Source organism: Entelurus aequoreus, linkage group LG10 (assembly GCF_033978785.1).
Source record: "Entelurus aequoreus isolate RoL-2023_Sb linkage group LG10, RoL_Eaeq_v1.1, whole genome shotgun sequence".
In the NCBI taxonomy this organism is placed as follows: Eukaryota; Metazoa; Chordata; class Actinopteri; order Syngnathiformes; family Syngnathidae; genus Entelurus; species Entelurus aequoreus.
The window spans coordinates 34,740,091-34,766,861 of NC_084740.1; the positions used below are offsets into that span (position 1 = coordinate 34,740,091).

A 26,771-nucleotide genomic window follows, 5' to 3' on the forward strand; every position below is an offset into this window, starting at 1 on the left:
TGTGAGAGAACGCATGTGAGAGTGAGAGCGTCCGAGAATGTGTGAGAGCGAGAGAAACCACGTGAGAGAGCGTGAGACAACATGTGTGACAGAAAGCGTGTGAGAGAGAGCGTGAAAGAGCGGATGTGAGAGAAATTGCATGAGAGCGAGTGTACAAGAATGTGCGAGAGCGAGAGTGTGAGAGAGCGTGTGTGAGAGTGAGAGCGTCTGAGAATGTGTGAGAGCGAGAGAAAGCGTGTGTGACAGAAAGCGTGTCAGAGTGAGAGCGTGCGAAAATGTGCAAGAGAAAGCGTGCAAAAATGTGCAAGAGAAAGCATGCGTGAGAGAAAGTGCATGAGAGCGAGAGCGTACAAGAATGTGCGAGTACGAGAGAGAGAGTGAGCTTTAAGCACAATACTCACAAGGCATGTCAAGAGAAGAATGTTCATGGAGGTCATAATTGTTAGCAAAGTTTGACACTGTTCACACTTCTTATGTTACGCTCCACACTTTTATTTTGTAGCCTTGTTTCCTTCACTAATTTCCCAACTTTCTGCACAGCGACAGAACAACGAGGCACAGCTAGACGGATTTGCTCATTTCGCTGTCAATCACAAAGGGATTTAGCCTCAGACAGATAGGTAAGAGTATAGTTTACATACGTTGCCTATGTCTCTGTTTTTGCGGTCCAAGCCAGATAAAGTGTCAAAGTTTCCCTTTTTTTTTTAAACATTTGTAGGAAAGATGTTTTTGCTGACACAAAGAAATAACATGAACAATGCAAACATTGTGTTGATTATCCACACTAAGTAACAATGCAGGCGCCCTGAGAGCACCAGCATGTCTTTCTCGCGTGTTGCGGTTTGTGTTTAGCACATGTACCTTGTGCAGGTTCTTCAGCTTGGGGGGCAGATTGTCTCGGATCATCTTCATGGCTTTGAGCGGCGGCTCATTAAAGTAGGGCGGCTCCCCGTCCACCATCTCTATGACCATGATGCCCAGGGACCAGATGTCCACCTCAGGTCCGTAAGGAAGTCGGGATATGAGCTCGGGCGCCATCCAGTAAGGGGTACCGACCAGAGACTTCCTCCGCTGCACATCCTTCGACACCTGCGCGCAGAAGCCAAAATCTGACAGCTTCACCTGTAGACACGCAAAGTCAGCGTTATTTTGTACTCTTGCTCTTTTTGTGAAATGGACACAATTTAAATTAATACTGAGCCACAAAAGTAAAACCCATTTGAACTTTGCCAAAAGACAACTCCCACACTAGCACTCGTCTCATTGTATGCGTTTTGTCCCCTCAAGATGGTGCCAATGTAGTGGCTGCTGGTTGCAGGAGCTCTGTGCTCTTGTGTGCTCTTGATTTTTCTCTCTTGTCTTATGTGTTTTTTGGTTTAGCCGCAACAAGGGCTGGCCCTTTCGTGAATTTTGCAGTCCATTTTGGTGCTTTTTTATGGACTTTTGGATCGGCCTTCGGGGAGCCATGTTTACACCGGAGACCAGCTGCTGGCTCGCTGCCACACCCAAGTGCGCATGACGAGACCGGAGGAGATGTGGCGAAAGAGACGGGATCCAGCGTTGAGCGTCGGGATGGACGAGTTTCGCGGAGCCATGGATGAATGAGCATGAATCGGACACTTCTGTCTCCTTGGATGGATTCTCACTCATCTGCGCAGACTCAACATAGGCCCAAAACTAGTGCAGTGTTTCCCACACATTCATTTATTTGTGGCGGCCCGCCACGAAAGAATTACGTCCGCCACAAATAAAATAAAAAATAAAATAAAAATGTAATGTAAAAAAAAAAAAAAAAAAAAAATGTATTTATTTATTTATTTATTTATTTTTGGTCCTCTCCAGCTTCTCAGGCAAATCATATAGTTGATGTAGATGCCCATATCGGCTGTTCAAATTTACTTTACAAAAGAGAAGTGTAGGATACTTCTCTTGTTGCCTTATTTGTATTTGACTTTATTAAATGTATTTATATTAGAAACACAACATGTGTGTATAACAAAGGGTGCAAAGTCTGCAGGCAGTAGGAAACACATGGTTAAGTGTAGGGAGTAAAACTGATGGCAGTCTAAAGTTCAAGATTTTTGGAGCTCTTTGTTCAGCGGATCAGATGTTTGATGAAGCTCTGTGTCTATCTACCACCACTACTGTTTTCTGTTTATTTGTTACTGACTGTGGCAGGACACCTCTGCCTCTGTTTCACTTTATGTTGCTGGTAAATAATATGGTTGTAGTAGTAGGCTAAAGTTAAATTATTTAGTATGCACTAATTAAAGGGGCAGAGCTTTGAGACATTTTAGCTTTTATATTTTATAAGATATATTTTTTGTAAGAACCACAATTAATAAATATATTTCAGTGAATAACTTATTGTTCAAATCTGTATATAAATATGTACATAAAGTGTTGTAATTATATTGTAAAATGGATGGATGGATGGACATTTAAAACAAAACTGTTATTATTAATTAGTAAGTATACATTTTTTGAGCCTTTTTAGAGAAAATCAAATCATTGTAGTAAATTATGCAAATTACTCGATGTCACGATGACCACGCCCACAGCCACGCCCATAGCCACGCCCCCACCGCCACAGGTATCTTGGCAAATTATGGGAAACACTGTAGTGGGCAGCCTAGGACGGCGTCAGCACTCTTAGTTGCTTTGTTGGGTCTGTTCCTGTCTCTGGCCGTGCTGCTGAAGTAATGGGGCGGAGCACGGTCTAGGGCTGGGCCGATGACAAATTTTGCTTGACAATATATTGACTTACAAGTTATTGCCATTATTTTAATGAGACCAAATTAACCATTGATTTAATGATAATACATAAAAGAAATGCACGTACGGTACAGGCCAAAAGTTTGTGGACACACCTTCTCATTCAATGCGTTTTCTTTATTTTCATGACTATTTACATTGTAGATTGTCACTGAAGGCATCAACACTATGAATGAACACATGTGGAGTTATGTACTTAACAAAAAAAGGTGAAATAACTGAAAACAGGTTTTGTATTTTAGTTTCTTCAAAATAGCCACCCTTTGCTCTGATTACTGCTTCGCACACTCTTGGCATTCTCTCGATGAGCTTCAAAAGGTAGTCACCTGAAAGGGTTTTTACTTCACAGGTGTCATAGTTTTGATGCCTTCAATGACAATCTACAATGTAAATAGTCATGAAAATAAAGAAAACGCATTAGAATGAGGTGTGTCCAAACTTTTCAGAAGCCAACAGTGTTTATGGGTGTTGAAATTGTGTTTTTGTTTCATTTTCTATGCATGGTGCAATAATATGTGCGCACAATGTCTTATTTATTGCATTTTACTTTTGTAGCTGTATGTAGAAATGGCACCGCTGAAGTGGCAGCTGGTTGGATCAGCCGTGAGCTCTTTTAATGTATTTTATGTCATTTGTGTTCTTTAATGTTTTCCTCTTGTTTTACCTTATTTTTGTATCTGCATTGCAACCACATCATTTCTACATTGTAGGATAAATAAAGTCTCTCATCATTTTTATGTTTTGTACCAAAAAATGTTCAATAAAACTGGAGTGAAAAAAACAAACCCATCGGAACTAAGTTGCAGTTCATCTTTGACGGCATTCAGATGCAAACACACAAGTAAAGCATGGCTGCCACTTCCTCCGTAGCATTGATACGTCCTCCTGATAACACGATTGGCCTTCCCTTCTTAGTGCGTACAAAAGAGAAGCAGCAGAATGACAAGTGGTTTGACTCAGAAAATAAAGCCACAATGTTGGTTTCAGTTCTACAGAAAACAGGAACTAGTCTCTGCACAGTTGGTTCTGTCTGTCTGGTGACTGACACTGAGGCTTCGTGTTGGTCTTCCAGAACATCTTAATTGTCTGTGACTGTGGCTGCTGAGGTAAACATTTATTCATCCTTCACACATGCATTATAAGACACCACACAAGTGCTCGCTGAGGCCTACCGCGGTAGTTAACGTGTCAACTCAGTGCTTCCTGTGACATTTGAAAGGACTAAGATGAATCACCAGCGGTAACTGAGTGTAACACCTTCAACTCAGTATGAACCGGATGAGGCTGGTGCAAACTGGTGCTGGCGGCAACGTACCCGGCCGTCGTGCGTGAGGAGGATGGAGTCGCTCTTGATGTCACGGTGGATGACCCCCTGCGTGTGCAGCACGGACAAGGCTTTCAGGACAGACAGACACACGGTGGCAATCTGCTCCTCGTTCATCCTGAAGAGGGAAGGACATTGTCACTTTTCACTTAGAGCAGCTATTCTCGAATACTGGGGCAGGACCCCCTGGGGTGCGACGATAGGGGGGGGCGCATTTGACCCCGGGGAACATGCTTTAGCAGTATCAAGCTTCAAACCCCGCTTCGAAAAACTGCACTACAAAACATGCTCACTAAAGTTAAAGTTAAAGTACCACTGATAGTCACACACACACTAGGCGTGGTGAAATTAACCTCTGCATTTGACCCATCCCCTTGTTCCACCCCCTGGGAGGTGAGGGGAGCAGTGAGCAGCAGCGGTGGCCGCGCTCGGTAATCATTTTGGTGATTTAACCCCCAATTCCAACCCTTGATGCGGAGTGCCAAGCAGGGAGGTAATGGGTCCCATTTTTATAGTCTTTGGTTTGACTCGGCCAGGGTTTGAACTTGCGCTTTTTCTCTAGAGACCCAAAGCAATGTGAAACCCATTATCTACATTTTTAGCTATATTTACACAAGTTTGAGTGGCACTAGGAGCAAGGTGGGTGAAGGGTCTTGCCCAAGGACACAACGGCAGTTACTAGGAAGGCGGAAGCTGGATTCAAACCAGGAACCCCCAAGTTTTTGGCAGACTGCTCTACCATCTGAGTCACGCTGCCCATTATTCTTGACTTCCTCATTTTGATAAACAAAAGTAAATAAATCAGCACAAATTGTTTTATTCATTTTTGTTTCGCAGGTTAAAGTGTTTTATACATTGTGCTCCAGAGTTAATATTGCTGATCAGTTTGAATGTATTATTATTTATTGAGTTTATTTAATTTTTTGTATCAAATGGGTTAAATGGTCAAAAAAAAGTTTATAGTTTAAATAAGTGTCCCTTTTTTATTTCATACAAATACATGCACTTTAAATCTTCTGTTACAGACTAAAAAACAATGTTAAAATTATTTTTTGTTGCAACATGATCTATATTTCTTTCTTTTTGTTTTCTTTAATGTTAATAAGGATACAATGTAATGCAGAAGTGTACTTATAACAATTGTATGGGCAAATGATACAAACCTTTTTTTTTTTTGGCCCTCGAGTGACACAGTCTAAACGCTCCAAAATGCTTCAAATGGAATCTTGCGCATCAGATTTGGGCCACATCCGGAGGTATTCCGAATCTGATTAGAATCTGATCTTTTCAAATGTGATCACAGAAAGGTGACCTGAATGCGACTTTTCGTCAAGCGACGTCATTCGTGTGCGCACGCAAAGTCATCACAACTTCCGGTTTCGGTGAGCAAAGAATATTTTCGGTGGCCGAATTTTTGGTGCATAACTAGTCAATAGTGCGCAAATATGTATGTATATGTAATATATGAAGATATATATTATATACTTTGATTCCAAATAAATAGCGATTGTTGAAGGACCGGAATTGACGTGTACGTTGTACCGTATCTGCTTACATGTTACGTACATTGCGTGAGTTGTTAACGTGAGTTGAAAAATAAAGCTAACGTAAATCAACGCTGATGTCTACCAAACAGCCATAAAAAGATTAGAAATATATATTACACTACATATTAAAGTTAAAGTCCCAATGATTGTCACACACACACTGGGTGTGGTGAAATTTGTCCTCTGCATTTGACCCATCCCCGTGTTCACCCCCTGGGAGGTGAGGGGAGCGTGCGCCACGCTCGGGAATCATTTGGTGATTTAACCCCTAATTCCAACCCTTGATGCAGAGTGCCAAGCAGGGAGGCAATGGGTCCCCTTTTTTGTAGTCTTTGGTTTGACTCGGCCAGGGTTTAAACTCACAACCTCCCAGTCTCAGGGCGGACACTAACCACAAGGCCATGGGGCTGGTTCATATATTCATTCATACTACATTAAATTACTTTAATTTACTTTCATGTAGAAAAACAGTTATTTTTAAAGGTGTGGCAACTTTTTATTTTATCTTGTAGTAGTAGTAGCGACTTCCTAGTTCATTTATGGGATCCGGTCAATGTTTTCACTTTATTGAACTGTGCATGCAAGTGATGTCGAGGCCACATTGGGGCCTGTGCGCGTTTATACGAGAGTCTAATAAAGACCAAATTTTACTTGCAGTGTAAACAGCTAGAAAAAAATCAGCTTTCAAAAAAATCAGAGTTGGGCCACTTTGGCCTGTAGTGTAAACGTAGTATTAGAGCAGAGGTGTCAAACTCAAGGCCCAGGGCCCAGATCTGGCCCGTCACATCAACTTATATTGCCTGCCAACGGCTGAAAATAATGTGTCAAGAAAAAAGTACATAATCTTTTCTTACTAAAGAAACACTCCAGGTTTGATCCCCGTCTCTGCCATCTAAGTCATGCCGTTGTGTCCTTGGGCAAGACACTTCACCCTTGCTCCGAGTGCCACTCACACTGATGTACGAATGTGTATGAATGTCTGGTGGTGGTCGGAGGGACCGTAAGCGCAAATTGGCAGCCATGCTTCCGTCAGTTTACCCCAGATCAGCTGTGGCTACTAATGTAGCTTACCACCACCAATGTGTGAATGAGGAGTGAATTAATCAGGGGTTCTCACTTTTTTGCACGCTTTGAGTGTCTCATCGATAGAAAATCGCCATATAAATCTAATCCATTATTATTATTATCATTATTAAATGTATTTGTTCTTTCCACTTAAAATATACATGCACAGCATAGAATTGCATACATTTTGAACTGTAATATTATCCAATACTGCAACAAATATATTATCATACTTTCCAAACATGTTTTTTGTTAAAATAAAAATCAATATTTGAATGTCTGCTTGACTTATGATTTCAAAGCAAGTTATCCATCAAATTGTACACAAAATTGCAATAGACTTCATGGTAAAATTTACAGTGATTTTTACAATATATTCTCCACTGTAATTTATGGTAAAATTCTGATGACTAAGCTCAGTTTTTTTAACCGTAAACAGGTAAATACAGTTGTTTTTTACCGTGTAGTACTGTAAATGGAAAAACGGTACCACATTTTTTTGGGTAATAAAACTGGCAGCTCAGTTGCCAGAGTTAAAAAATAAATAAGTTGTACTGTTTTTCCATTTACAGTATTATGTTGTAAAAAACACAGTAGATTTTACAGTAAAATTCTGCAATTTTTCACCTAAAAATTACAATTGTACCGTTTTTCCATTTACAGTAATATTTAGTAAAAACCACCGTAGATTTTACAGTAAAAATCCACCGACCAAACTGCCATTTTTCCCATAAAAAAAGCAGTGGTACTAATTTTCCATTTATCGTAATATGATGTAAAAAAAACACAACACATTTATAGTAAAATTTTAGTGACATAGTTGCTAGTTTTTTTTACAGTTTGCATAAAAAATATATACAATAAAATGCATAAGCAAATTCATATATTATTTGCTGTTACAAGTGGCCCTCGGAAGGCAAACATAACTGCGATGTGGCCCTCAATGAAAACAAGTTTGACACCTATGTCTTTGAGCACAGGTGTCAAACTCGTGGAAATATGTGTAAATAAAGTACCTTATCTTTTCTTAATAAATGTATTACAAAAATAAATGTACTGCGTACAATTACATATATTTACACTTTAATCATCTCTAATTTTAAAATAAAATATATCATATATTTCAAAACAATGTTAATGTTCAAATAAAGATGAATACTTAAATATCTGCTTGACTTATGATTTCAAAGCAAGTAATCCAACAAACTGTTCATGTAAAAAATGAACAGTAAACATTTTTTTACAGTAAAATTCACTTTCAATATAGAGTAGTAATACACTATAAAACACAACAACCGTAGATTTTAAAGTATAAAAAACTTGCATGAATTTTTACGTAAAAAAACCAGTGGTACTGTTTTTCCATTCCATTTAGTTTAATTCCATGTATTTTTTTTATTTTATATGCTGTAAAAAAAAAGTGCAAATATTACTGTAAAAGTGTGGTGACTGAGCTGCCAGTTTTATACAGTACAATCTACACATTTAGTTTTGTACAGCGTACATAAAAAAAGACATACCGGTAATCAAATACATAGACAATTATACACATGTTTTATATGTACACATATATATTCATACTGTATATTATTTACTGTTAAAAGCGGCCCTCTGAGGGCAAACATAACTGTGATGTGGCCCTCAATGATAACAAGTTTGACACCAATGTCTCAGAGCAGCGGTGTCCAAAGTGCGGCCCAGGGGCCATTTGCGGCCCGCAGCTCAATTTTTATTGGCCCGCGACACATTCTATAGACAAACTAAACTAAGGTCCCAAATTAGAACAAAAAACTATGAAAAATTCAACGGGACCAAATCCCCCAAAAATGGGACCTTAAAACCAAAATGGCCGACAACCTGAGCATCTTACTGTATAAGGTCTTTGATTATTTCTGTGTGTCCTGTCATGATGAAAAAGTGTACACATTTCTTGTGAGACATGACATGTTTTTGAGTGTACTAAAGCCCTCAAAAGCGTTTCAGTTGACGGTATAACAGCAATATTAGTAAACACAGGCTAACTTTCGAGCACAGTTAACATAAATACAAATAAAATAATTATTAAAATAATCATGAATGATTTTATTTCTTTGTTATGTATAACACAAAACTAAGATGTAGAAGTGCTTTTCAAATGTTAGCATATGTTCACCTACATTGTTTTGGTTTGAGTATTTTTCATATACAAAATGTATAAAAGTGGCCCTCGCAACCTTAAATTTTTCTCCATGTGACCCTCGCTGGAAAATGTTTGGACACCTCTGTCTTAGAGGGAGTACATTTTTAGACCGACAACAAAACTGTGCAGCCATGAGAACTACACTGCCCTCTAGTGGAAGGAAACATTTACATTTTCTTTTCTAGGGGGAATAAAAACAGAAACATGACAGCTCACCTGGTGTGTGTCACAATGTCAGTAAGAGCCCCTCCCTCCAGGAACTCCATGACAACCCAGAGCTCGTCTCCCACCAGGTAGCTGTTGTACATCTCCACCACGTTCTCATGGTGGTAGTCTCTCATGATCACCACCTGAGGTTTTCGCAGAGACAGGGATTGAAGACAGGCACCAAAAATAGCAAGTGCTTGTCCCTAATATTATGTCACGCTTAAAAGGTACTCAGAAGATGCTATTTATAAGCCGCTTCTACCTCGTTGAAGAGAAGCTCTCTCCGCTGTTGCTTCCTCAGGTCCATCTTCTTCACAGCGACAAGTTTACCCGTCGTCTTAACGGTGGCGATGCACACGATCCCCGTGGAGCCCTCGCCGATCTTGATATAGTCGTCCAAGTATGTGCGCGGATCGCCCGGGTCCACAACCATCTGTAGCGCCTCACGGAACTGCTCATGTGAAACCCTCTGCGGCTCCCTCTGCGGGGAAAGCGTCTGGGGCGGAGCGCTTGACGGCGGCGGCCCTGAAGGCAGGGCCGGCCGCTGGGCTGGAACGTTAGGGTGGGTGGAGTGCGGGTGCAGTGCGGCATCTGGGTTGAGGCTGGGATGGGAAGTGTGGTGAGGGTGCAGGTGGCTGATAGGGGGCTTGGAGTTGGAAGAACCTCTTTGAGAGATGGACGGCCCATTTTGAGGGGAAGACTCAGGATGTCGTACCGGCTGGAAGAAGTAGAGACAAAAACGTCATCATAAAGACTAGAAATTAAAAACATATTTACGATCAGTACTGAAGAAGCAAAAACATGTTTTGTGCATGACAGGCTGTTGCAACAAAAATCCTTCCTTACAGGCCCAGTGGGGCTGCGTCCCCCGTCACTTTCCGTCCTCGGGTACGTGTTGAACGGCCGCGCGGTCTGTTGGGCGGTCTTGATCACCCCATCGGTCACTGGCAGGTTCGGGGTGCGGATGTTGGGCCCAGAGAGAGGCCTCTTGTCCCTTGGAGACTGCGGACTGCCATCCCGTACCTGGTAGCTGGACTTAGGTCTGTGTTCACCATGTGGCTCACGACGAACCCCTTGATGCTGAAGACAGGAAGAATTACAATAAAGCACTAATGCACACGCAGGCTGTGTCCAGCAGGTACATTCATCCTGGACCAACCTGGTCTCGATCTCGATGCTCTCTGTCCCGGTGAGGAGGCGGCGGGGGAGGACCAGAACCTGGTCTGTCTCTGCGGACCCGGCTAGGCTCTTGGCCACGGGGCTGCTGCTGAGCCCGACCGTGGATGTCGTCATTTCGCTGAGTAGAACGCTGACTGTGGCGGGGGTCACCTCCGCTCTGGTGGTCTGGTCTGGGTGGGTCTCTAAATAGAAGAAACAGAAGCATGAATGAGTGTTTTGGGACTTCGCACCAAAAAGTCATGGCATCTTTCAAGTGTGCTTTTGGGTTAATTATTTTTGTTAACATCACGTTAGGGTTGCGCGATACAGACGATATACTAATATTAATTTTGCATACGATTGTTACATCGTAATATTGTGACAATGCATGTTGATGACGCATTCCAGCAGTGTCTCGCAAATTTGACAGCGACAAGCAACCTACCGCATTGTCAACGCAATGTAAAGTCTTCGTTGGCGAGCTACCGGCTAACGTCCCTCCAGTGTGAAGCCACTACAAGATTAGAAATCCTCGCCTCCATAACAGAAAATAAACCACGTTTCTTACATGTATAATTATCACTGGAAGACGCTAATATCAGGGGTGTAACGGTGTTGCAGCTACCACTGAATTTGATTTTTATTATGTAAATGTTATATTTTTATCAACATGTGACAGCAGGGACCCTGCCATTCAAAACTAGGCTGCTACATTACTAATGATTAATGTAACTATAGCTGAAAAAATAGTACAATAGCAATAGGAGAGACTATTCATCCCTGAACACCATGGAGTTTATGTAGGCTTTATGATGCAGTTACATTATTATATCAACTATCAGAAACAGCTTCAGGAGACTGTTCATTTAACATAATGTCCTTTTTTGCTGCTTCAACACAGCTCAATCAACACAGAAAAAGGTCAAGTGAAATAACTTAGTTGTTAAATGTAGGTCAATAATGCTTGTCTTTCTCTCAGACAGTCCGTAACACACGCACGCACGCACATACACCGCACAGTGAGCTAACGTTACGCTAAAAGCTAATTAGCCTTCACCTTAAGGACTGCGAGCGAGCTGAGCTGCCGCTTATGTTTCTAGGACGTCAACAGGCTCATAGTGGTGTTACTAGTAGTTGACTGGGAAGTGTTTATTATAATTTTGCTCACCTGTTAAACACCTTTCTGCTCACCACACAGTCTCTCCTCTTTGCCTGCCTGAGCAATGACTCCATGCGCTCTGAATACGCACTGCTGATTGGCTGTTACATGTGCTCTGAATACGCACTGCTGATTGGCTGTTACATGCGCACTGAATACGCACTGCTGATTGGCTGTTACATGCGAACTGCTGATTGGCTGTTACCGCTCTGCGTGCAACCAATCAGATGGTTCTGTGGGTGGGACAATGCTGGGTGCTGCAGAGATGTCCTGATAGAGGCATAGGCAGAACTAAGCTGAGCAGCTTGTTCAGACTTTAGTTTAGGCGGTGGCCTTAACAACAAAGCGCTGCGAAAAACCCTGTATATATACACATATATATATATATCAGTGTTTCCCACACATTCATTTATTTGTGGCGGCCCGCCACGAAAGAATTACGTCTGCCACAAATAAAAATTAAAAATAAAATTAAAAAAATTTTATTTTTTATTTTTTTTGGTCCTCTCCAGCTTCTCAGGCAAATCATATAGTGGATGTAGATGCCCATATCGGCTGTTCAGATTTACTTTACAAAAGAGAAGTGTAGGATACTTCTCTTGTTGCCTTATTTGTATTTGACTTTATTAAATGTATTTATATTAGAAACACAACATGTGTATATAACAAAGGGTGCAAAGTCTGCAGGCAGTAGGAAACACATGGTTAAGTGTAGGGAGTAAAACTGATGGCAGTCTAAAGTTCAAGATTTTTGGAGCTCTTTGTTCAGTGGATCAGATGTTTGATGAAGCTCTGTGTCTATCTACCACCCTTACTGTTTTCTGTTTATTTGTTACTGACTGTGGCAGGACACCTCTGCCTCTGTTTCACTTTATGTTGCTGGTAAATAATATGGTTGTAGTAGTAGGCTAAAGTTAAATTATTTAGTATGCACTAATTAAAGGGGCAGAGCTTTAAGAGACATTTTAGCTTTTATATTTTATAAGATATATTTTTTGTAAGAACCACAATTAATAAATATATTTCAGTGAATAACTTATTGTTCAAATCTGTATATAAATATGTACATAAAGTGTTGTAATTATATTGTTTAAAACAAAACTGTTATTTTTAATTAGTAAGTATACATTTTTTTTTAGCCTTTTTAGAGAAAATCATATCATTGTAGTAAATTATGCGAATTACTCGATGATGTCATGGTGACCACGCCCATAGCCACGCCCCCACCACCACAGGTATATTGGCAGTTTATGGGAAACACTGTATATATATACACACATACATACATATATACTGTATATACATATATATACACATACATACATATATATATATATATATATATACACACACATATATACTGTATATACATATATATATATACATATATACTGTTTATACATATATATACACATACATATATGTATATATAGTAACGATATAAATGTCCTTATATCACGTTAAGTTTTTTTTACTTTTATTTGATGTCTCACCTGTCTGACTGCGAGGGGTGTCGCTGGTGGGGGTCTCCGTTCTCGTGCCCACCTTTTCCTGAAGACGAATCCCTGCGAAGCAGGACTGGAGGACTGCCTCGTCGCAGCGAGTTGGACCGAGTCACAGACATGGTGTCAAACTCATCCAGCAGCCAAGACAGAGAGCCGTCCACCCCCAGCTTGCTGCCACGCACTATTGTCTGCACAAGAGAAGCAAACAAAGGTGTTCATCGCTACCCAACAAGTACAGCTGACCCACAGAGCTGGGACAGTTCAGCGGTGGAAGAGATTAACAGGTGACGCCCCACCCACCTTGTGAGGCTCCATAGTGGTGATGACGGTGACGTCGATGAAAGGCTTGGGCCTCTTGGCTGTGTCCTCGATGAGCGACTGCCATTGTCGCGGCAGGCCCACAAACTTCTGCTCGTGCTCGTCAAAGTCCGTGTGCACGCGGTGCTCAAAGTTACACGGAGCCGAGATCTGGATGCGGGACTTCTTCTTCTTCGTGAACATGATGGCGGCTGGCGCGGCAACAGCCAAGCATCAGAGCTGTGGGTCGGGGGAAGCAGAGGAGGAGAAAAAAGGTGAACAGGATACCAAAATATGTTAATCAAACTCAGACACTGATAGCAGAGAGGTAGACTCAATTATAAAAAAAACCGGAAAACCCATCAATCCATCCATTTTCTACCGCTTGTCCCTATCAGGGTTGCGGGGGGTGCAGGAGCCTATCTCAGCTGCATTCGGGCGGAAGGTGGGGTACACCCTGGACAAGTCGCCACCTCATCGCAGGGCCAACACAGATAGACAGACAACATTCACACTCACACACTAGGGCCAATTTAGTGTTGCCAATTAATCTATCACCAGGTGCATGTCTTTGGAGGTGGGAGGAAGCCGGAGTACCCGGAGGGAACCTACGCAGTCACGGGGAGAAAATGCAAACTCCACACAGAAAGATCCCGAGCCCGGGATTGAACTCAGGACCTTCGTATTGTGAGGCACATGCACTAACCCCTGTGCCACCGTGAAACACTTATGGAAAAAACATTTAGATCATTGACAAAAATGGCGAGGCTCGCTGCCTCTCAATCATGAGCTCACTCTTTTGACTTGTCTTCATTACATGCATGAATGTGCTCTGGAGTGAGTGAGCCAGCCATGTTTTTTGACTTGTATTTTCCCTCAACTGACCTTCCAAGACCTCCCATGAAGGGAGACAGAAAGACATTAGAAGTTTCTTATTAGCAAAACGAGACAATGAGGAGTCTGATCATGATTAAAAAAAACAAAAAACAGGCAACGACAGCCAATCAGCAGCTCAGGACGAGAGTGACAACATTTGAGGTCAGCCGCCCTGTGACACAGTCACTGATGGGAAGACACGCTAAGGAAAGTGCTAAATTTGTCTCAGCCTGCTGAGAGTATTTCATGACAGCTATAATTATTTTAAAGATTGCATTTACAGCAAGGAGTAACACCTCGTGAAAGTACCTCACAGCAGTGGTGTCACATGCCTGTTTCAGAGCTAATGACAGTGTTGACAGCTGACATGGAGAGTGCAAACCTCGGTTATCAGTGCTGTACTGAGACAGCAGCAATACAGTCAATAATGCACCACAGGGATGGACCATTTAGTGAAAAAACCTAAGTGCAATTTTTCTCACCAAGATTGCGATTCGATTTGTGATTTTATACATGTAGATACAAAAACTGTGATAGCTATAAGTGAGGAATGTTACTTTTAGACTGTCATTCAACATATTGTCTCAAGGTGCCACACATAAAAACAATATGCAATAATTTACTCCAAAAGATAGTTGCCTTTTTGCAGACAGACTCCAAGCTTTTGTCTGTCATGCTCTTAAACTGAAGAAATAATCGATAAAAACTATACAGTGTTTATAATATAACCTTTATAATATACTCTATACAATATAAACTTATCATTTGTACAACTTTTTAAAATGATATACACTTATTTCTCATTTCTGTAGAAATGTTCACCATTGTAGTGTAATTGGAAGGCAAATAACTTTGCTATGCTAACTTAAACATGGAACATCTTAAACAGCATTTTTGCTCCACTTTTCGGGTTGTCTTTTTTTTTTTTTTTTTACATTAATGTGATCACCGCATTCTTGCTAGTTCGTTCGTGTTGATGAGCTCATGTTGCCCATATATATATATATATATATATATATATATATATATATATATATATATATATATATATATATATATATATATATATATATATATATATATATATATATATATATATATATATATATATATATATATGTATATATATACTGTATACATACATATTTACAGTATATACATACACACACACAAACATATATACACGTGTGTGTATATATACCGTAATTTCCGGACTATAAGCCGCTACTTTTTCCCCTCGTTCTGGTCCCTGCGGCTTATACAAGGGTGCGGCTTATTTACGGCCTGTTCTTCTCCGACACCGACGAAGAGGATTTCGGTGGTTTTAGTACGCAGGAGGAAGACGATGACACAATGATTAAAGACTGACTTTTCATATACCGGTAGGCTGGTTATTTTGATAACGTACAGGCGAGCACTTTGTATTACTTTGCACCGTTGTATTATTTGTACTCTGCACGAATGCTGTTCGCCATGTCAAAGATGTGAAAGTTTGATTGAATGATTGAAAGATTTATTGTTAATAAATGGGACGCTTTGCGTTCCCAAACAGTCATCTCTGTCCCGACAATCCCCTCCGTGGTAGCAGGAACCCCTATATACTACGCTAATTACACATCAAAACCCTGCGGCTTATAGTCGGGTGCGGCTTATATATGGAGCAATCTGTATTTTCCCCTAAACTTAGCTGGTGCGGCTTATAGTCAGGTGCGGCTTATAGTCCGGAAATTACGGTACATATATATATGTAACACTTCAAGTAAGAGACAAGATGTCGTTTGACTGGTTCTTTATATTTAAAACTATTTAAAAAGATATCAAACACACTCGGCGTCTGAGCATACAATGGCTCCCTTGTCCTCAAACAATATTACAGCTCTTTTCTGATATCAACTTCCTGCTTCCGTACCCGCGGGATCATGGTAAATGTAGTTCTTTTGGCCCAAAACAATACATCTCTACATTAGCCTTTTCGTCTTATCAGTCTACATATGATCACACATTAAAAATGGTGACGGCAGAGAAAAAACAACTCTGCATCTTGCGGTTACGTTATGGCACTAATTAAAACCTCATGGTCGATTCGATTTCAATTAATCGTGCAGCTCTAATGCACTGTAACACATTTATTAGGGCACAACAACAAGCTCATGCAGTAATTAACCTCCGTCTACAAAATTAACCTAAAGCCCTCTGCCTTGCTCTCCCAACTCTGCAGCCATGTTCGCCTGGCTGAGCAGTGAGAAAGGCTGTCTGGTCACTGGGCAAGACCCCAACTGATGATCACGCTGCTGTACACTGGCCTGGTTCCGCTTCTATAGATGGTGGTCCACACATCATCACCACCACCACCGCATGTACTGGGCTGCAGCAGCTTTGACATGTAAGAATGGTAAAATAGAACAGATTATTTTCATTTACATTATTTTCCACAGAGGAAAACAACTAACAAAAAGGAGGTTAGATATTGTACAGTACCGTATATAATAATACTTGCTCAATGTAAATATGTCATCAGCGCTGTAATTAGTTCGTAGTTTCACTGTACTGCCTCTTTATTAGGCACGAGCTATTTAGTGTGGGAAAAGTTATAAAGCCACAGCGAGGACAGTGCGTGTGTGTGTGTGTGTGTGTGTGTGTGTGTGTGTGTGTGTGTGTGTGTGTGTGTGTGTGTGCGTGTGTCTCACACAGTTTCTCTCATGGCTTTAATGATTTTCAGTGGGAGGCTCCTCAGAGACATACTTCACATAACTTTCAGGCTAAACAACCATAGCCACACTCAAGGCTGATAAAGCCTACGTAAACAACTTAAAATAAATTGTTACACACGTCAACCTTGTCCTTATTGATACGCACTCGTAGGAGATTGAGGTGCAATGATTCGTCGACAAAAAAGACGATAAAATTTGTTGGGAATGTTGTCTGTCTATCTGTGTTGGCCCTTTGATGCCCCCGCTACACCAAAAGGGACAAGCGGTACAAAATGGATGGATGGATGGGCCCTCAAATAAATTTGTCGTCAATAGTCGTGACGTTATCACTCTGGTTTTTTCCGTAATTAGCGCGGCTAATCGAACAACCTTATGGGTGAAAATATGTTGAGTGAGGGAACATGTCCACTTATTCCTATTAAATACATGAATACCTTGCACGTTTTGCAAAGCAGATCTTGTTTTTATGACACTATATCTGTGATACGGGAGCATTAGAAGCGGGGGAATGTCAGACATCTGGAGGATGCGGTCTCCACTCGATAAGATTGAGTACGTTTACACTGCAGGCCAAAGTGGCACTAATTTGATTTTTTTCTTAGATCTGATTTTTTCCAGCTGACTGTTTACACTGCAAATAAAATGTGATTGTTATCAGACTCCAGTGTTAACGCGCACAGGCCGCATTGTGGACCCAATGTGGTCTTGACATCACATGAATGCGTACTTCGACAAAGTGAAAGCAAAGGAAGTTGACAGAGAAGAAGTCGCTACTACTACAAAATAAAATAGAAGTCGCAACACTTTCAAAATTAGCGTTTTTTTTAATACGTGAAAGTAAATTAAAGTAATATAATGTATGAATGGATGTATAAGGTGTAATATATATTTGGGAGGGTTGTAATCTTTTTATGGCTGTTAAGTAGAGGAGACACTGACATCAACGTGGATCTACGTGAGCTTTATTTTTCAACTCACATGTAAGCAAATGCGCCACACCGTCAATTCCGGTCGTTCAACAATGGCTATTTTATTGGAATCAAAACATATATTTATATACTACATATAGCCTATTATTTGTGCATTATTAATAAGTGATGCACTGAAAATGTGATCGTCTTAAATAGAAACGGAAACCTTGTGTTGTGACGAAATGCAGACTGTGCACACAAGTGATGTAGCTCGCCCAAAACTGAAAAATCTCATACGGGTCGCATTGCGTTTAGACTGAAGTCACATTTGAAAAGATCAGATTCCAATCGGATTCAGGACTACCTCCTGATGTGGCCTGAATCTGATGCCAAAAGATCAGATTTGAAGCACTTTGGAGCATTTAGACTGCCAAAAATATCTGTGTCACTTGAGGGCAAAAAAACAGATTTATTTGGTGTGCAGTGTGGGGTGAGACAAAGTTGTGAGAAAAATAACTATAATTTTAGCCTAAGTCTGCAAGTTAAACTTAGTCTCAATCAATTCAAGTACTTTTTAAAAGTGCGGCAATTTGCAGTGCAATGACGAAAGGCACAATAACAAATGTTAATGACACACAAAATATTAGGCAACAATGCACTGGTAATATTAACAAGATTAAACATGCAATCTATTAGATAGCTAAAATGTTTAAAAATATAAAATGATACAATTCTATGCATTAAGTCTATGAGATTGATAAAAAAAAAATGCCAGTAAATAATATACCAGTGTGCAGCTTTTTAAACACATCAAAATGTGTGTTCCTTTTTGAGCAAGTTAGATAGGTTTGGTGCTTTATCGCTTGTTGAATATGTCTGCGCTTTATAATCCAATTAGTCGACTCATCGTTAAGATAGTCTATGACTAGTCGACTATCAAAATAGTCGTTGGTTGCAGCTCTAAAAGAAGGAGGGCGAGTAAGCGGTCAGTTTGCCATTAGACATATTTGATAACTGTTACATCCATGAAAATAAAAGACACTGTATCCATTATGTTGGGTGGAATTTAACCAGATGATGGCCACCAAAATGTTTTATGACTGTCTCTTTGTCCCTTGATGTTTATGATCAAGTGAATACGGATGCAACGTTTCAACTTGAACCACTGTGACAGTACAGTAATAACACACGTCACTCATTTTACCAGAGTACATGCATGCTTGTCTAAACTCATCATGTAGCTTCTCCAGATGACAGCATTGTTTTTACACTGGTTCTAACTTTTTAAAATGTTGCCCACAAGTGGACATGCAGATCTCTAGTGAACAAAAGCAACATTAGATAGAAAGGCAAGCTGTGAAGGTCTGAACGGAGAGCTTTCTACTTTGTCAAATATGAACAAGCGGTGTCAAGCAAAGGCAACACGGGCCTCTGTAAACACACCTGAGGTCAGGAAGTCCAAGCTACTCACCTTTGTCAAATATAACAGCAAATCCGAAAAGACCCAAAATAGCTTCGTGTAGCTCACTATGACCTGATGTGACCGTCGTATCCACCCGTCAGTTGTGTAAAACTGACCACAGCAAGTCAATGCATGAATGTTTTTTTGTCTTAGATTTTATTCACGATGCCCTTCCTGATGCACAGTGGCACTCTGAAGTGGCTCAGAGACTTACTGTAGGACAGTCCTTACAGATTTAGAGCTGTATCACAAAGTCCATACTGCAAAAAAGTCAGTTTGGTGGACAATACCTGATGTTGTGACACTGTCCCATCCAGTTTGTGACACAGAAGCATCATGGAGGAAAACTCTACCACCAAGCTAACAGTACAACGCGACTGCAAGGAATTAATGGTAAATGGGTTATACTTGTATAGCGCTTTTCTACCTTCAAGGTACTCAAAGCGCTTTGACACTATTTCCACATTCACACACACATTCACACACTGATGGCCCTAACCATGACCCATCAGGAGCAAGGGTGAAGTGTCTTGCTTAAGGACACAACGGACGTGACTAGGTTGGTAGAAGCTGGGGATCGAACCAGGAACCCTTAGGTTGCTGGCACGGCCACTCTTCCACTGCGCCACACCGTCCCATATGAATTACGTCACACTATGGCTACAATGAGGATTACATTGACCAAAAAGTCAAACCCTCTATTATTACATCACAAATATTTAAATTCACAAATGTGGTGCATTTTTGAACAGCTAAAATCATGCGAAATGCAAAATTTGTATGCCCACACAACACTAAAAGCTTTTAGCACATCAGTTTGACGAGTATGGAAGTGATTAAGGAAAGATCTCAAAATATGTGCAAACATGAGTCAGTAAAAGAACAGTATAAGCATTTGGTGTATGGGAAAATGCAGAAAACCATCGTGTCTGATTTAATCAATTTGCCATCTAATACATATTCTGTATTAAATGGTATAGTTATTTAAGGTTGTCAAAATTAACGAGTTACCTCATGTGATTAATCCTGTACACACTTATATTAATCATGCAATTTATTTTGCCCGTACAAGCTCTTTTACCTTAACTGCGATACGGTCAGTGATCAGATGAACACGTAAGTCAGTACAAGAATGAATGAGAAGACTCTGGCTTATTTTCACACCAAAATAAAGCCTGAAAGAACTTCAGATGTAACTGCTACCAAGTCTTTAAAAACGTTCCTAGATAAAATTCTGACAATAGAATTGGATTGGTGTACAAATATTCAGGTCTTTTCTTGAGCGAATTTTAGATATGCATGCCAGCAAACACCCATAATTAATTGTGATTAATGCAAATTCCAAAATGTGATTAATCTGATTCACAAAAATGTATCATTTGACAGCCCAAGTTTCTTTGTTTCAAATATGTTCAAAAGTTACATAAACGAACATCACGTGATTATATTATCACAAAAAGAGAGCAGAGTGTACACAGTCAAATTCCTTGTGTGTTAAACATACTTGGCAAATAAATCTGATTCTCCATATCTATTACTGATAAATCATTCAGTAGGCTTCCTTCTACTCCTTTTCAACATGTGATGTACTTTCAAGTATCTTTGAGAAGCTGAGCTGGGCAAATATTTTGACTTGGGGGCCACATTGAGAGAAAAAAATGTGGCCGGGAGCCAATGTGTATGTGTGTATAAATTATATGTACCGTACACATTTAGCTGTAAACATCTGGGGCCGTACTTATCAAGCTTCTTAGAGTGCCATTTTACACTTAAGTCCTGAGAATTTGCGAAATTTAGTCCTACTCTCAAACTTAAGAATAAAAGCTTTTTATCAACGTTCTTAAGTCTAAGAATCACTCCTACTCTCCACGATATTTAAGAGACCTTCAGAGGTGTCTTAAGTGGTTAGGAGTTGCCAGCAGGGGATGGCACTGAGGCGAGAGAGACGTGCGCGAACATTCAGGGAGCGGAACGATGTTCTGGATTTGTTTGATGACGAGCAGCTGATCAAACGGTATCGTTTAGACAGAGCGGGTATTATTTTTGTCACAGATTTAATACTTTTCGATTCCATGTTGATTTCTGCATGTGGCTGCAGTGGACTAGTATATACAGAGCCACCCACACCAGTTTCAAATTAGTTGCCTAATTAATGAATTGGAAAGAAAATGTTATGACAGTAGCGTATGTGTGTGGCCGTGAGGTGAGTGACGTCAGTGAGTGTGTGGGCGACAGAAGAGAGGGAGCGGTAGCGTGAGTGCCGGCGGGGACTAGTTTGTTTTGTATTATTTTGTAGTTTATTGTCAAAATATACACTCCCATTGTCCACTTAAATATTTCCAAGATATTTCTTTATTCTTAGACAACGGATTCCCTTCCGTGATTGGTAATTTCTTTTTTTTTTTTTTTTTTTTTTTAATGTCCTGCCCAGCTTCTCGGGCAAATCATATAGCAGATGTAGATGCCCATATCGGCTGTTCAGATTTACTTTACAAAAGAGAAGTGTAGGATACTTCTCTTGTTGCCTTACTTGTATTTTGACTTTATTAAATGTATTTATATTATCATTTGGTGCAGCCGGGCCGGAGCAGGGGGGGATAGAAAGAGAGAAAAAGGAAGACAGAGGGGGGAATTGTGGGGACAAGAGGGGGATTAGACAGAGAGACAAAAACAACAACAGCAAACACAACAACAACAACAACAGAGCAACATCAGCAAATACGACATGTACAAATATGATGGTAAAAGTAATAGCAAATAAGCAGTTAGCGAAAATTAAAAAAAAAATTAAAAATAAAATACAGAAATGACAATGAGCATTATTACACTAAAAATGGAGCAATATGAATACCAATAGAAATAGTGCTATTGATAATAAACAATACCAGTACTTTACCTTTATTATCAACAATACAATTGTTCAAATGCAACAATACATATACGTAATGATAACTTGAGATACGAAAGAATGCAGAAAAATGGAGGGGAAGAAAGAGAAGCAACCTTAACCTTGTAGATTGTTATAGTAACAATAGGTTAAGCTTTGTCAGTGTGCCATGTGTTATACCCAGTTTACCCTAGGGCAACAACGTTAATATATGTTTGATGAAACGTGATTATGTGCATGAGTGTATGTGTGCATATGTACCTGTATATGTACAGTATGTGTATGTGTGCTTGTACAGTGAATGTATATGTACAGTATGTGTATATGTGTGTACAGTGAATGTATATGTACAGAATGTGTATACAGTGTGTGTTTGAACAGTGAATGTATATGTACAGTATGTGTAAATGTGTGTTTGTACAGTGAATGTATATGTGTAGTATGTGTATGTGTGTGTTTGTACAGTGAATGTATATGTACAGTATGTGTATATGTATGTTTTTACAGTGAATGTATATGTACAGTATGTGTATACAGTATGTTTGTATAATGAATGTGCGTGTGGATGTACGAACTTTGAGTGTGTAAATATGTACTGTATTTATTTGTATATGTATGTGGGAGCGTAGGTACCTATGTATGTCTGTATGTATGTGTGTGAGTATATGTGAATTTGCATGTACAATACATTTGACTCCCAGTGTGTGCGGGAGCCAGAGTACGGCCCCAGCCTCCCCGAGAACCCATCCCACAAACAGTAGGTGTGGTGCCCAGGGAACCAGGGGCCACCGCCCCCACGCAGCCAAGCCGGACAGCGACAGGAACCCCAGAGCCTGGCCCACCGTGCCGCCCACAAGGGCCAGCAGCAGGCCGCAGACAGACGCACCCGGCAGAGGACAAGGCACGAGAAAAACAGGGGGAAGCCAGACCCCAAGCCAGCGAGAGACCACACCCCACACGGACAGAAAGGCGGGACGCCCCGCCCGAGGGGCCCGGAGACCCCCCGCAACCGGACGGGAAGACCGCCCCCGCCCCACCGGCAACAGGGCCCCCACGAGCCCCCCCCCACCCCCGGAGAGCGCGGCGAGGCCAGCCCACGGCCACCCCACCCAAGCCGGCCGCCACAGGACCACCCAGCACAGGGCCACAGGAACCACCCACCCCACCCGCAGGGACCCCAACGATGGAGATGGAACAACCAGCAACCGCCCCGCCGAGTCCCCCCCCCTGAGGTAGGGGAATAAATAAATAAAATAAATAAATACATAATAATAATAATAATAATATTAATAAAATATATTTTTAAAAAAAAGGGGAAAAAAATAAATAAATAAATAATTAAATCTATTTATAAAAAAATAAATTAAAAAAAAAAGAATTAAAAGAAGATTGGTCATTTCTATGGACACAGAAATGACGTCACCTAAAATTCCATTTACGGCACATAGTAATGTCGTAATTCAGCTCTGAGTGTGACACTTAAGATTCAGTCCTACACTTCGCTGAAAGTGTGAGTAAGACGCTTGATAACTAACTTTTAAGTGCAGCTTTCAGCGAATAATTTATTTACTCTTAAGTCAACTCTTAGCAGACTTCTTAGGAGTAATTCTGAGAAGCTTGATAAGTACGGCCCCTGCTGTACAGTATGTGTGTTTGGGTCCCTTTTTTTCAGGAACACGAATACCAAAAGTCACAATGTCCGATAGTGTTCTAAAAACTTTATTATGACAGAAAACCTCATAAAAAGGAATGGAATTTTACAGTTTTTTACAGAATGGGACACCCAAAATATACATTAAAATAAAGAAAGTGGGATTTACAATATCAACTATGAACAATAAAACACTGAATATTAACATATGAACATCACTCTTCTTTTACTTCTCAGACTAGCTCCTCGACAGACATCTTTTACAATCAAGCAAAACACAACAAAAATTTAAAAAACAGCAAAATTTGAATGCAAAGTATAATAAACACCTACAATATGATATGTTATCACTTGTAGGCAGAACTTTGTTGTAAAAATCTGCTTCTGCATCTGTTTGACACACGCGTTTCGGGCTAGCCGCACTGAAAACAAACCACGCCCACTCTGGTTTGTTCCTCGTCTGAGCTGCTGTGACGTAGATTATCGTAATAACTTGTATAACACCCAAAAGTGCAGATTTCATCCATTGAAATACTTTCTATTAGAGATGTCCGATAATTGCTTTTAAAATGTAATATCAGAAATTATCGGTATCGTTTTTTTTATTATATCGGTTTTTATTTTATTTTATTTATTTTTATTAAATCAACATAAAAAACACAAGATGCACTTACAATTAGTGCACCAACCCAAAAAACCTCCCTCCCCCATTTGCACTCATTCACACAAAAGGGTTGTTTCTTTCTGTTATTAATATTCTGGTTCCTACATTATATTTCAATATAGATCAATACAGTCTGCAAGGGATACAGTCCGTAAGCACACATGATTGTGCGTGCTGCTGGTCCACTAATAGTACTAACCTTTAACAGTTCATTTTACTAATTTTCATTAATTACTAGTTTCTATGTTACTGTTTTACTTTTTTTTATTCAAGAAAAGGTTTTTAATTTATTTATCTTATTTTTTTTTTTATTTTTTTTTAAAAGGACCTTATCTTCACCATAGCTGGTTGTCCAAATTAGGCATAATAATCCACGACTGTATATATCGGTATCGGTAATTAAAGAGTTGGACAATATCGGATATCGGCAAAAAGCCATTATCGGACATCCCTACTTTCTATAGTTCAAGACTTACATTAATTCAAAAACAGCACTGCACTTCATAATGGCGGCTACAGTTTTGATGTTAATGTCTAAAAAAGTTATGTAGAACGTCCAGCGGGCAAGATTGAAAATCTTAATAGGCCGAACTAAAGAATGCTTACTTACACCTACTCAGTGGCCTAGTGGTTAGAGTGCCCGCCCTGAGATCGGTAGGTTGTGAGTTCAAACCCCGGCCGAGTCATACCAAAGACTATAAAAATGGGACCCATTACCTCCCTGCTTGGCACTCAGCATCAAGGGTTGGAATTGGGGGTTAAATCACCAAAAATGATTCCCGGGCGTGGCACCGCTGCTGCCCACTGCTCCCCTCACCTCCCAGGGGGTTATCAAGGGAATGGGTCAAATGCAGAGGACACATTTCACCACACTTAGTGTGTGTGTGACAATCATTTCTACTTTAATTTAACACTCTGATAACCTGGGGAAAAACTGTTGCATAGTTCTGGTTTTGAAAGTTACAGTTTTTGGTAGGAAATAAAGTAATAGTTTGTTTAAAAAGTCAGACAAAGTGGTAGAAGAGAATGTCCCAGATGCAGGCAGTGCTCCCCTCCTCTTAAACACAAACTAACAATAAAGTTACTGTGTGTGTTTTCCCTGTTGAACAGCTAATCCACGCCGTGACATTTCAGCTACATCTGAGTGGATGCCAAGTTACAACAAAATCCACGCAACGGAGACCGACAAAAGCCACAGGTGTTGTACTCACCGGATTAAATGAACACAAGGCAGCCGACACACAACATCCACCTGACGTCATGTCGCAAAGGCGACGAAGAAGAAGAAGTTGCTCCGTGTTTAACTCGTCCAAAGTGTTGTTAAATCCTCGTGGGAATAAAGTTTCAAAAACACACTCCGACTTGTTTTTAAGTAGGCTCGTGAAATGAACATGGAGGAAAAAAAACACAGTGTTGCTGCTGCCTCTCCGGGCGGAAACACAAAGTGTGATGACGCATTCCAACGCTCCCACGCTAGCACCGCCCGGTTTCGTGACGTCACTGCATAGCAAACCCGACCTTAACCACACTTTTACGGTTCGAAAAAGTAAGAAAAAGACAAACTCAACACTATGACGGCTATATTGCTTCACTTTTTAGGCAGCTGGTGTTTTATGTGAGAACAAATGTGTACACTCAGTGGCCACCTCATTAGGTACACCCACTTTGGCAACATAACGCTCACTTTTGATAGATCATGACAGGCCATCTATTGAAGAATCCATCGATTATTTTGCTACAGCGCTATTATGGGTTCATCATCATTACATAAGAATTAGTCACATTACGATTATAACAACGTATCTGATATTATTGTCACAACAATATCAGAAAAACTGACAATACCAACACAAAATAATAATACAACTAGAAAAGCAGTGTGTGATCACAGAGTCCAGAGTGTGGTCTGGGGGTCAATTGCGCCCCGCAGTTATTTATTTTTGACCCACGACACCTTCTACAGACAAAATAAACTTGTTTTTGACTAGAACTAAAAAAAACAAACAACAAAGGAAAATGTAATGACACCAATTTCCCGCCAAAATGAGACCTGAAAACTAAAATAGTCAACTTGTGCTTGATGAACACACTGTATGTACACATTTATTGCAAGACATGGTAAGATTTCGAGTGTGCTAAAGCCCTGGTGTAACAATAAATTCTAATATTAGGAAGAGTTTATTCATTTACAATGTATTGGTTTTTGTTATGTTTCGGTTTAAAGGCCTACTGAATAGAATTTTTTTTATTTAAATGGGGATAGCAGATCCATTCTATGTGTCATACTTGATCATTTCGCGATATTGCCATATTTTTGCTGAAAGGATTTAGTAGAGAACATCGACGATAAAGTTCGCAACTTTTGGTCGCTGATAAAAAAAGCCTTGCCTGTA

General features: G+C 40.3%; 1 protein-coding gene across 1 annotated transcript in view; it reads right to left on the bottom strand.

Moving 5' to 3' along the window:
- Positions 1 to 26,043, bottom strand: part of pak4 (p21 protein (Cdc42/Rac)-activated kinase 4) — a 31,555-nt gene extending 5,512 nt beyond the window's left edge. The window contains exons 1-9 of the mRNA XM_062060594.1: positions 25,590 to 26,043; positions 13,220 to 13,456; positions 12,908 to 13,107; positions 10,257 to 10,458; positions 9,944 to 10,177; positions 9,360 to 9,815; positions 9,107 to 9,240; positions 4,091 to 4,217; positions 862 to 1,122 (exon numbers count right to left, since the gene is read on the bottom strand). Of these exons, the coding sequence (XP_061916578.1) occupies positions 862 to 1,122; positions 4,091 to 4,217; positions 9,107 to 9,240; positions 9,360 to 9,815; positions 9,944 to 10,177; positions 10,257 to 10,458; positions 12,908 to 13,107; positions 13,220 to 13,420 (1,815 nt within the window). The 5' untranslated portion in view covers positions 13,421 to 13,456; positions 25,590 to 26,043. The remainder of the gene's footprint in view (positions 1 to 861; positions 1,123 to 4,090; positions 4,218 to 9,106; positions 9,241 to 9,359; positions 9,816 to 9,943; positions 10,178 to 10,256; positions 10,459 to 12,907; positions 13,108 to 13,219; positions 13,457 to 25,589) is intronic.
- Positions 26,044 to 26,771: the final 728 nt, after the last annotated feature.